Raw genomic sequence first — 12,500 nt, forward strand, 5'->3', positions numbered from 1 at the left:
TGCTTATTTTAAAAGATAAATTACATGTAGCTTTTATCATTTAAATAATTAGAACCCAATAGATCTAATAAGCACTCATGAATTTAACTTTTTAAAAAGCAACCTTTTTTATTCCACTAAGTGGCCAAAGTAACCCCGGTTGACGGAATGTAAATGTTCTGTGAGTCCCGATCCTTACCTATTATCGATTTTTAATATAGTTGTAATAATCGAAATCCTTTCCTGTTGTTTTTAAATTCACCAACAAATATTTTTTAATTAAGACAAATTGAATCAGAGGTTCATACAAATTCTTGCAGCTGTTCATTGAGGAGAGCAGCTGAGAAAAAGTAGAAAAACACGCGCCACTTATTAAAAATCTGACTACAGTCGTTAAGATACTCCATCCTCGCTGTTTTAACCCTCTCCTTACCACCAATAGGAAAATCGTCACATTCGTTACGATACAACCAACATTTTTCTTATTTAAATTTCTTTTGTACACCATAAAATTTAAAGAAAATGAACAACGTGTTGTAGAGCATGTTTTGTTAAATAAATTATGTATCGCAAAAACGTTACTGCTTTGTGTTTGAGTGATAAAACATATATTTTCATGTTAGTTTGATGTGAAGTTTTGGGGAAAATCCTGAAAATGGTTGGTAAGGAGAGAGTTAAGTCCCGTAATCTTAAAAATCTGCCTATAAATTGAGCTTAAATTGAGCTTTTAAATAGCGCAATATCGACTAAACCTGCTTAAAGCGCTTTACAAGGTGTCCCTAGCCAACAGCAACACGTAACACATAGGACGTGATATGACGCCTATTAGGCGATAATACATGTTTTTCGGACAAAGACAACGCTGTTAACGGCTAGATACTCATTTTACACCTAAGTACGGTGAGAGAATGTAAGTAAAGAGCCTTTTCCAAGGACTCAACTATGCGCCGAGCGAGGCTCGAAACCAGGACCTTACGATCCGAAAGCGAGTGTCATACCACTAGACCACATAGCCTATGATATATCCTGCTACTAAAATAATTATGCTACCTTCTGATTAAATTTGTCGCCTGTAGATGGAATGAAGTTGACGTCACTCAGGTCTTTGGTATTGTGATTTTGCCATTCATGTTTCTGAGTAATTCTGACTAAACTATAAAAAAAAATCAAGGTTAGACATAGATTTGTGCGTTGATCCGTTATACTTCCGGATGGTAATGTTATGAGTTTCATAGCCAAGCGCACACAATCAATTAATTATTAGTCCTCCAAAGGACTGGTTGCATACACACTTCCAATGATTTTGGAACCGGAAGAGTAGAAGGTGTGACGTCACGACCTTTCCGCACTTTTCTTTCTCTCTTCCTGTTCTTACTTTTTTGCCGTTCACAGTACGAATAAGTTGTCGAATTTGTAACTATTTCAGCTCATAAAGAAATTGATTCCGAGACATCAACAACGACAAAGTGTGAGTACGATACTTATAATGATTGTTACTCACCAAAGCCGCTCACATTCCACTCAGAATTGGGCACTACTTTTACTTGCTGCCCTACTCAATCGAATACAAAATACCTTTTTTTATTTTGGCAAGACAGATTTTACATCATCTCATCATCTTCATCAAACTCATCATCATCGTCATCATCATCATCATCATCATCATCATCATCATCATCATCATCATCATCATCATCATCACCATCATCATCATCATCATCATCATCATCAACAACATCATCACCATCATCATTATCATCATTATCATCATCATCATCATCATCATCATCATCATCATCATCATCATCATCATCATCATCACATCATCATCATCATCACCATCATCATTATCATCATCATCATCATCATCATCATCATCATCATCATCATCATCACCATCCTCCTCCTCCTCCTCCTCCTCATCATCATCATCATCATCATCAATGACCAATAGCGGGTGTCTGAGTGCAATCACCAAGGGTAACATCCACAGAACTTGTAGACTCTCCTTTTAACCTCATGCTAACAATAGCCAAGAGATGCACAAGATATCTTGGGCACATCCTTTTCTTCTATTGAGCTTTTATATAGCGCAATAACCACAAAACGTGCTCAAAGCGCATTTACAAGGGGTCCCTGGCCAAAAGCAACATTTAACATTTAGGGCCGGACATGACGCCTGTTTGGCGATATTACATTTTTTTTCGGTCAGAGACAACTCATTTAACTGCCAGGTACTCATTTTACACCCGAGTACGATGAGAGAATGTGAGTAAAGAGCCTTCTGCAAGGACTCAACTATGCACGGAGCGAGGCTCGAACCCAGGACCTTCTGATCCGAAAGCGAGTGTCATACCACAAGACTACACATAGCCGCACATCCTTCGCATGGGACCTGATCGTCTAGTGAGGCGTTCTACTCTTATGCAATATTCTATTCTCATCTTGCGCCCGACATTATTGAAAACAAGAAAGACCAGGATATTGAAACACTTTGGTCACACAACACTACAGTTGTCGTACCAATAAGGTCGCAGGTTCAAACCCCACCACCGCCGCGAAAATTTCTTATTCTCTATTGTCTTCTGGCACTTTTCTACTCACTTCATATCTTGTTGTTACCAACATAAGTGCCTGCTCCACTCACTTTTCTGAATTAAAAATTCACCCCATATACCGGAGCATACTCAATGTCTCAATCGTTTCTATGTTATAAGTTTGTGTTGAGAATATTGCCTATTAAGCTTAACTGCTGGTCAAAATACTTCGCGATGGTTGTGTGCGCGCGAATCGGCGGTCTCCATAAGTGGGTGAGAGAGGGATCTAGAAATGACTTGGGTTTGATACGAATATTTTGTATTCGTGGATAGCTCACACGGTAGAGCCACGCTCTCACCTGCCAGGCGGAGTTGTCGTACCAATAAGGTCGCAGGTTCAAACCCCACCACCGCCGCGAAAAACTTTTATTCTCTATTGTCTTCTGGCACTTTTCTACTCACTTCATATCTTGTTACTACACGGCATCACACCATATGTGGAAAAGAAGAGGGAAGTGGCTGGGTGGGGTTCCTGAACTCCCATAGTGGGCAGGGTGGCACTTACTGTGTCTTCTAATCCCTCTGTATCTGTTTTCCAACATGCTTTCTGTATTTGTCTTGGAATGAGATTTCTTGGTTTTGTCCTGGTCCTGGTCGGATACACTGGCTGAAGGGGAAACAGTCGAATGTAAGGTTAGTTTTGGGAGATAATATTTTCAGCCTTGTAAATCTTCTCTCTGTTTTGGACTGTATTATGTTTTATTTACGTATTATGTATGATTTGTAAACATTTGAGTGTGTTCCTCTCTGTGCTTCTGTATGGCTGAGACTTTTAGGTGATCTCAATCTAAGTAGGTTGATAGTGTGCTCTTGAAATCTACATCTGCTTCCCATTTGAACCAATTCCCATTTGTTACTTTTCTTGGGTGCTTTAATTGAAGAACTTTTTACTATCCCATTTTCTTCCTTTTTACTGGCGCTGATATAAACTTAATGTGTTGCAAGGGCCGTAAAACCATTAAAAAAAATAATAATAATAACAAAACAGATGGAAGCGGGAAAAAGCCATTTCTCTAGGTCTCGTACCAGTCCTTTGCGCCATTATGGTCTAGTGGTATGACACTCGCTTTCGGACCGGAAGGTCCTGGGTTCGAGCCTCGCTCGGCGCATAGCTGAGTACTTGGAAAAGTCTCTTTACTCACATTCTCTCACGGTACTCATGTGTAAAATGAGTCCCTGGCCGTTAACAGCGTTGTCTCTGTCGGAAAAATGGTAATGTCGCCTATCAGGCGTCATGTCTCGTCCTACGTGTTAAGTGTTGTTGTTTGCCGGGGACCCCTTGATTTGAGCACGTTTAGTGGATATCGCGCTATATAAAAGCTTATTTGTTTTGGTACCAGTCCTTTGTATTTTTCACTTGCCATTTCAGTCCTGCTTTTGATGTCGTCCTCTAGTCATGATCTCGGAGGATGGCCTCTTGCCTTCTTCCCTCCGCTTTTCCACAGATGGTGTTATGTCGTTTAGTTTGACCAAAGTAGTTCAATATCCAAGGATGGATGTTCAGTTTATCCAGAGGGCTCCCTTTTCATGGACGTAGAAAACAAAAGTCTCTCTGAACTTGAACGCTTGGCCAAAACACAAAAGGCGGTGGACAAAATTAGTTGAGGGAGTGAACAGATTATTATAACAGTTGTGTCTGTAGCCTTACACATTGTGGGTGTCCTACTATCATAGTAGAATGCAATAGGTACTGTACTCTGATATCTTCCTCATCAAGACCACAATCATCATCAATATCCTCCTCCTCCTCCTCCTCCTCCTCCTCCTCCTCCTCCTCCTCCTCATCATCATCATCATCATCATCATCATCATCATCATCATCATTATCATCACCACCACCACCACAATATCTGATCCTTCCCCAGGCCTCCAACCCGTTGCCGTAATGATTATAGTAGGCGATGCCTTCCACAACTTTGCCGATGGTCTGGCCATTGGAGCTGCTTTCACAGACAGTGTCAGCCTAGGTATTGCCACATCTGTGGCTATGTTCTGTCACGAACTCCCACACGAACTGGGTAAGACTAGTATTGTGTATACAAAAAAACTCCGAAACTGATCTCGTCTTGAAGATGTTACTTGAACTATTATAAAGCGCAATATCCACTAAACGCGCCCAAAGCGCTTAGCACGGGGCCCCCTGACCAACTGCAACATATAGAACTGGACATGATACCTGCGAGTAAAGGGCCTTTTCCAAGGACTCAACTATGTGCCGAACTAGGCTCGAACCCAAGACCTTCTAAATTCGAAAGCGAGTGTCATACCACAAGACAAAGCTTTGTATTTTCGACAATATATTCAATTTTTGGCATCTGCTCTACACTGGCATAAAACCGACTGGAAGAGAAGGGGCATAGATCTGAAACTCATGGCATAATTTACACAGGTTAAGTGCACTATCTTGTATCCTATAGACGTAACGAAATTGGAGTCACACAGCTCTTTGTATTGTTATTGACTGCCATCTTTGTAATTACTTCTCACTAAATTATATCAATCAGATTTATAAACGTTCAAGACTACACATAATTTTGTGCGTTGCTACGTTATATCCGTCTGGAGGAGGATGTTGTGAGTATTTTTCTTTAACGAATAGCATCAATAAAGACAGGAATCTATTTGTTTCATTTATTCCAAACAATTTCAGGTGATTTCGCAGTTCTTCTCAAAAGTGGTTTATCCTACAAGAAGGCTGTTGCCTTTAACATGCTCTCGGCGATGACGGCTTTCATCGGGCTTTACATCGGGATCCCGATTTCCGCAGATGACTCGGTCAAGAAATGGATATTTACCTGCGCTGCCGGAATGTTTATGTACATCTCGCTTGTTGATGTGGTAAGGCGAAATCCGTGGCCTTCGTAAAATAAACGTCTAATGGCTAACCGACACCGGAGACTGACTCCGACGACCTGACACTGCCGTTCTCTGCCGTCTTCCGGATAATGTGGTCTTGTGGTATGACACTCGCATTCGGATCGGAAGGTCCTGGGTTCGAGCCTCGCGCTCGGCGCATAGTTGAGTCCTTGGAAGAGACTCTTTACTCACATTCTCTCACCGTACTCAGGTGTAAAATGAGTACCTGGCCGTTAACAACGTTGTCTTTGTCTTAAAAATTGTAATATCGCCTAACAGGCGTCATGTCCCGTCCTACATGTTAAATGTTGCTGTTGACCAGGGACCCTTGTAAAGCGCTTTGAGCACATTTAGTGGATATTGCGCTATACCAAGCTCAATTAAAAAAACAATTAATAAAAACCTCGGGCACGGACAAAATTAAGAATAAAGAGAAGAGCCTCTAGACCTAACCATTTACCAGGCACCCGAGGTTATTTTGTTCGAGCTTGGTATGGGTAGGTCTCGCGGCTCTTCATTTTATTCTTAGTATTTTGTCCGTGCCCGACGTCTTTATCTGGAAAACGGCAGAGGACGGCAGTGCCGGGTCGTCGGAGTCAGTCTCCGGTGTGATTTAGTCCAGTTGATACTGACCAAAGAATTTACGTCACATAAGCAGACGACGATCACGAAACTAAAGTGAAAAGTGAGTTTTTGTTAGATGTGCTCAAAGAAACTAATAATGATTCTATTGGTTGAATTATTTATTACAACTCTTAATAGGCTTCAACAGTCGTGACTTCACTTCCCTCGTATCGTAACTTAGTAACTGGTTCTAAACTATCGGAACAATGGCAGACGCCCTTATGAAATAATTCTCCGACGAGCATAAAAGTGTATCCAGAGGAGAAAAACATTATAAATATATCATGTTTTGACTTTTATACATTCTGATCACATGACATGTGAAAAGGTTCTAGTCAGCTTGAAGAATAAAAAGTACCTATTTTCTTTGTTTATAACCAAGCTGCTCGTTGTTGGGCGGACGTGACATCAGACTATTGAATCCTATTCAGATTTTTCCCGTGGTTTTCATCTACTTTTATGGCGATTTTTTTGGGTTAGTTTCAGGCCATGGGCTTTCGAAGGCTGCTCTATACCTCTATGTAAGTAGTAGTAGTAGTAGTAGTAGTAGTAGTAGTAGTAGTAGTAGTAGTAGTAGTAGTAGTAGTAGTAGTAGTAGTAGTAGTAATAGTAGTAGTCGGGGACCGAATTCGTCCAAGTCGACTTCCATCTCGTATGTGCAACCCTGTCAAAAGTTAAGGATACCACGTATACAGTTCCGCAAGAATATAATAAACTTAAGCTTTTTTATAGCGCAATATCCACTAAACGTGTTCAAAGCGCTTTACAAAGGGTCCCTGACCAACAGCAACATGTAACGTATGGAACGAGACATGACGCCTGTTTGGCGATATTACATTGTTTTTCCGACCGAGACAACGCTGTCAACGGCCAGGTACTCATTTTACACCTGAGTACAGAGAGAGAATGTGATGAAAGAGCCTTTACCAAGGATTCAACTATGCACTGAGCGAATCTCGAACCCAGGCCCTTCCAATCAGAAAGCGAGTGTCATACCACTCGTCCACAAAGACGCAGAATTAACTCACTCAATCCTAGAGATTTTGATACTTCTCAAAATTTGAAAAAAATATATTATAAATGAGCAAGTATATAGAAAGCAATTATCATTAACATGCAAACATTATAAAAATCAGCTTTGATACTACGCCTATAATATGTCTGAGAAATTTTTTTTATAAATAGGCATGGGGTAAAAGTAACCCGGGTAAACTACGGATATAATCGGTGTTGGGGTTGAGTGAGTTAATACGGCTAATCTTAATACGCTTCAACAGTCGTAACGTCACTTCCCTCGTAATGACGCATGGTAACTTAGTAATTGACTCTAAACTATCGGAACAATGGAGGACGCCCTTATGAAATACTTCTCTGACGAGCATAAAAGCGTATCCAGAGGGGAAAAAACCCATTATAAATCTGATCATGTTTTGACTTTTACACAGTCTGATCACAAGACATATTGAAAATTCTAGCCAGCATGAAGAATAAAAAGTACAGATTTTCTTTGTTTAGAACCACGATGGCCGCCGTTGCTGGGCGACGTGACATCAGACTATTGAATCCAATTTCGATTTCTTCTCTCCACAGCTGCCGATTGTGATAAAGGTACGAGATGGTGTCGGCATCTTCATGAGTAACCTCGGACTCCTCTCTGGCTTTCTGGCCATGTTCGTCATCGCAGTCTTTGAGGAGCATATCGAAGTGTAGAAATATGGACATATTATTCATTTTGTCTCTGCTATGTGGACATTTCACATACGCTTGTCACCATTATAGATAATATAATGTAAGATATATAATAGATGAGAAAGAAACAAAATCCATCGTTTTGGCATTCAATAAAGGATAATTCCTATTTTCAGCCTGTATGTCATACAGAATAGTACAGCTAAATCAGTGACAAGACAAAAGAGAATGACACACTCCTTGCCTATTCTGTATGAGCTGCATTGGCTGTCTGTCAAATGTCACATGAACGATGATTCACATTTATTTTATTAAAGTTTTATTTTAGTATGAACGGAGTTCCTCTCACTCCAGTTATATTTCGGGAGGCATCTAAATACTTTCTAATATTAGATTATCTTTCCTTTAATAGCCTTCTCTTTGAATTCATTTCAAATTAGTGAATACTTTTTGTCCTACCATATTATAAAAGCTGATCGATTTAATCTTCCTCATTCACTTCTCTCAATAACCTATGCCCTGACGGCCAGACCACTCCACTCCTCATATAATTTATATTTTAAAGATTTTTATCTTGCTATTGGGACTTGGTCAAAACTCCAGGATTTGATTCTAATATCAAGACGCCGGGAACTTCACCGTTTAATTTGCCAGCCACTGTCAGGAGTGTCGGAACCGAACGTCATAAAAAAATATACTCTGCCTGGGAGTAGGACCTAAGGAGTCTACACACCTTTGTCCTTAAGATCTAGAAGTTATGTCATATTGTCATCTTATCATTTGTAACTCTGTGATCCTTATTTATTTAAAATAATATTCATCTCATTCAATTTCATCTTTCTATATTCTCATTATCTTAAATCAATTCGTCATTTGTTCCTTATTTTAACAAGCAACTAGTAAATTATTGAGGCCTTACTTTCTACATCTTTATTTTATGAATGTATAAAGTTAGCTCTTAAGCACTCACTTACAACATGACATCAAGGAAAGAATCTTTTTAAAGATTTCTCTGTTTTGAAGATAAGAGAAGCCAAATCTATTGATTATTTTAAATCATTGTTCAAGTACTACCCTTTTACTGTTACATTTTCGTGATATCTATACGGTATTATATACACTAATAAATAGAGGTGCCTAAATGAGTCGATATTACATACAGCGCTGCTATTGATATCATTGTGGTATACGTTTTTTATATGTACATTTTGTATATTTATTTGTAACGTGCATTGAGCATCACGCAGTGAGGAAAATTCGCGATATAAATGTATTATTATTATTATTATTATTATTATTATTATTATTATTATTATTATTATTATTATTATTATTATTATTATTGATATAATTATTATTATTATTATTATTATTATTATTATTATTATTATTATTATTATTATTATTATTATTATTATTATCATTATTATTATTATTATTATTATTATTATTATTATTATTATTATTATTATTATTATTATTATTGATATAATTATTATTATTATTATTATTATTATTATTATTATTATTATTATTATTATTATTATTATTATTATCATCATCATCATCATTATTATTATTATTATTATTATTATTATTATTATTATTATTATTATTATTATTGCTATTATTATTATTATTATTATTATTATTATTATTATTATTATTATTATTATTATTATTATTATTATTATTATTATTATTATTATTATTATGGATAAGAAAAGATAATGTGTATTTTCAGGATTGTATTCATACTATGATTGCGTTCGGTCACCAGACTTTGATATAAATTCGAGCACGTTGCTAAATAACCTTTCTATGCTTTGTTCTACGTCATCCTGCTTTGAATTTGTGTGTGTCTGTTTGGCTCGGTATGAGTGTGTCTGCTATGGTTTGATAAGTATATTGTAAAGCGCTTTGAGGCTTCGGCATTTAGCGCTATAGAAGAACACTTTATTATTATTATTAATAGGGCAGAAAAGATCCTGACGACACGCCGTCTTCGCTTCCGGTTCCAAACTCATTGGAAGTATGTATGTAACTGCTAATCCTTGTTATGACTAATAAGGAATGTTACATACTGAATTATCACGTAACTATTTTAGCATCAAGATGTATGTGCAAATTCTCAGAATTTGCGTGGCGAAAAAGAGCGAGCGAGTATGGTTGGTCTTTATTGACGAGTATCATTTATCATGTAGAAGATCTAGAAAATAAACTGCCGTCACATTGAAACCAGAATATAATTGACACAAAGTATGTGTCCAGTCCTTCAGAAAAGTGGTTATACACTTCCAACGAGATTGGAACCATTTTTTTTAGACATCACACTTTTCTTCCTACTTGGGCAGAATGGTCCACTCCTTGCAAAGAGCAAAAGAAAATAAATTTTAAAAAAGTATAGGAAAACACGTAACAGATAAAATATAAAAATATCACCATGCCCAATGGGATTCACAATGCTTTATAATTTATTTACCTAGAGGATATTATAAAATCATCAATTTCCATTTTATATAATAGACGTATAAGGCCTAAGGATCTTTCAGATTTGCAATATAATATGGACATTTCAAGAATTTTCGAGAAATGCTCATCTTTACTTTACTCTACCTTCACCTGCAGTTTATCTGCAATTCGGTCACCAATATGACGACGTTACATTTGATACACCCTCCCCACCTCCCCCACAAAAAACCCGCACCAAAATCTACAGAAATCAAAGTGGATACTAATGTGTTAGAGAGATCCTTCTTTCTACATTGAGAATAGTTTTTAAAAAAATAATATTTCATATCCAACGTAAATTAACTTATGATCTTTTTTATTTGTTGACAATTGTAGTAAAGTTTCATATGGGAGTAGATACATTGTCTTTTTTGATGATATCAAACGTTTTTTTTCGTATCAAAGTTAAGTCCGGTATCTAAACTGGCTCTTGCAGAATATTCTGTCACTCTTTTTCACTTTGATTGATCAATACTGAATTATTCGCATATCTAATGTTTTGACATTCATTTCTCAAACCATAAATCGTTTCATCTCTTCCACATTCCTTACATTCCTTTCACTGTAGAGATTTAAAACGTCAGGGGACATTAGACAGCCTTGCCATAATCCTCTCTTAATCGACTAAAAATGCTGGTATCACCATTGATTCTTTTTGCAGCAAATTTGTCTCATTATATTGTGTTCTTAACAGTAAGCAATTCTTTCCCATCAACCTTTTAATTGATTGAGAAGTTTGAATATTTCCCATTGTTAACCTCAACAAATGCCATGGCATTATCGAATCAGCAAGAATAAACATACTCACATCTCTACTTCTTTATAATGACAATGAGAGTGTCATAATGGTATTTCATGTTCCTTTATCTTTTGCAAATCCAAAACTGTGTAAATACAAATTTAGTCTTGTTGTATTCTCTTTCTTTGCATACGATGATTTAGAAAGATTTCGTTGCAATTGACCTAAATTTGGGTTTTAATGCTTTCGTTCCTTAAAAGAAGCATCTTAAAGGATAAGATACATGTAGTCGATGCCATATTAAAATATCAACAGTAATTTTAAAGACATATATGGAAATCATTGCATCATCCCTGACGCATAAATCAATAAATCTGTTAAATCTGAATTTCTCCACATTTGATTACTAAATTAAGAATGGTATGCCAGTTAAGGCAGCCACTTGTAAGATACGAACCAGTTCACGAAAACAGCATGCCCATCTTTCAACCACTTCAACCACATGTTGATTTTATTATAAAGAACTGAAAAAGTTTGCATGAAAGGTACCAGACAAAGCAAAAAAAGAAAAATACAGGATGAAAAAAAAAAACATCTCAGAAAGTCAGTTTTCGGGATGTTATTTTTTTTTCTTGTATTTTTCTTTCTTGCTTTTTCTGTCACCTTTCATATACAATTTTCAGTTCTTTATCTTACACCGGTGTCTGCTCCTTAATGTCTTAATTTGTTAATTTTATTGTCATTTCAATCTTAGAAAATCCTTAGTAACATAAAACACTCTATCTTTAACTTTAAGAATAAATAGCAAATAAAGAATACAAATTTTGAACTTCCAGTAATCTGTGAAAATAGAAAATAGCTCTCTCGAGATGATAATCTAATTGGGACATTTAAAGTCAGAATTCATGACTTTTGAATAAGATAAGTTGTTCGTTAACATATATAAAAGAAGAAACAAAAAATGTACTGTAATTGGTTATTCATGATGTGCTGTATTCCAATATCTAAAGGAGCTTGAGACAATCAAGAAGATGTAAAGAAAATATGTAGGGTAAACGTTACTCATATTTATCTAAACCATACAATGTGCTCGTGTTTTTCTGTCCCTGGGAAAGGCCTTTCATTGTATTGTTTCGACAAAATATACGAATCTCATTAACTCGACACATTTTCTGTACTCCAAATTTGTGATTTTTCACCCTCATCCTAAACAAAACTTTTTGACAAATTTTTTATATATTTTTGTCTAACCTAGCACAGATCTTATCTCTTCCCAATGAATTCGGGTGTATTACTCCCAGAATTCGTAGAGTGTAACAGCAATCTTGAAATGCGTTTCCTCAAAGTGTTATTTCTTAGCAAAGCAGCTAACTCTTGACTAGCTAGAGATCTATGACTCATCTCCAGATCACCTCTATCCCTTTTTCCTAACAAGTCCGAGTTTTCCTCAGTTTCTAAAACTGCTTTGTTTGTCATATCTTGGTTCGAAACTTTGTTTATGTTAT

The 12,500-nt window shown here is 36.7% G+C and overlaps 2 protein-coding genes across 2 annotated transcripts in view; one reads left to right on the forward strand and one right to left on the reverse strand.

Annotated features, from left to right (window-relative positions):
- The window catches only part of LOC144975911 (zinc transporter ZIP12-like), a 30,969-nt gene extending 23,203 nt beyond the window's left edge, over positions 1-7,766 (forward strand). Inside the window, exons 11-13 of the mRNA XM_078920099.1 lie at positions 4,442-4,594; positions 5,227-5,414; positions 7,647-7,766. Coding sequence (XP_078776225.1) covers positions 4,442-4,594; positions 5,227-5,414; positions 7,647-7,766 — 461 coding nt within the window. The remainder of the gene's footprint in view (positions 1-4,441; positions 4,595-5,226; positions 5,415-7,646) is intronic.
- Positions 7,767-10,196: 2,430 nt separating this feature from the next.
- Positions 10,197-12,500, reverse strand: part of LOC144975425 (uncharacterized) — a 145,166-nt gene continuing 142,862 nt past the window's right edge. The window contains exon 4 of the mRNA XM_078919483.1: positions 10,197-12,500. This exon is cut by the window's right edge and continues 1,614 nt beyond it. Coding sequence (XP_078775609.1) covers positions 12,259-12,500 — 242 coding nt within the window. The 3' untranslated portion in view covers positions 10,197-12,258.

This window comes from Berghia stephanieae, chromosome 6, assembly GCF_034508935.2.
Source record: "Berghia stephanieae isolate SIO BIC M18660-M18661 chromosome 6, UCSD_Bste_1.3, whole genome shotgun sequence".
NCBI classification, from domain to species: domain Eukaryota; kingdom Metazoa; phylum Mollusca; class Gastropoda; order Nudibranchia; family Aeolidiidae; genus Berghia; species Berghia stephanieae.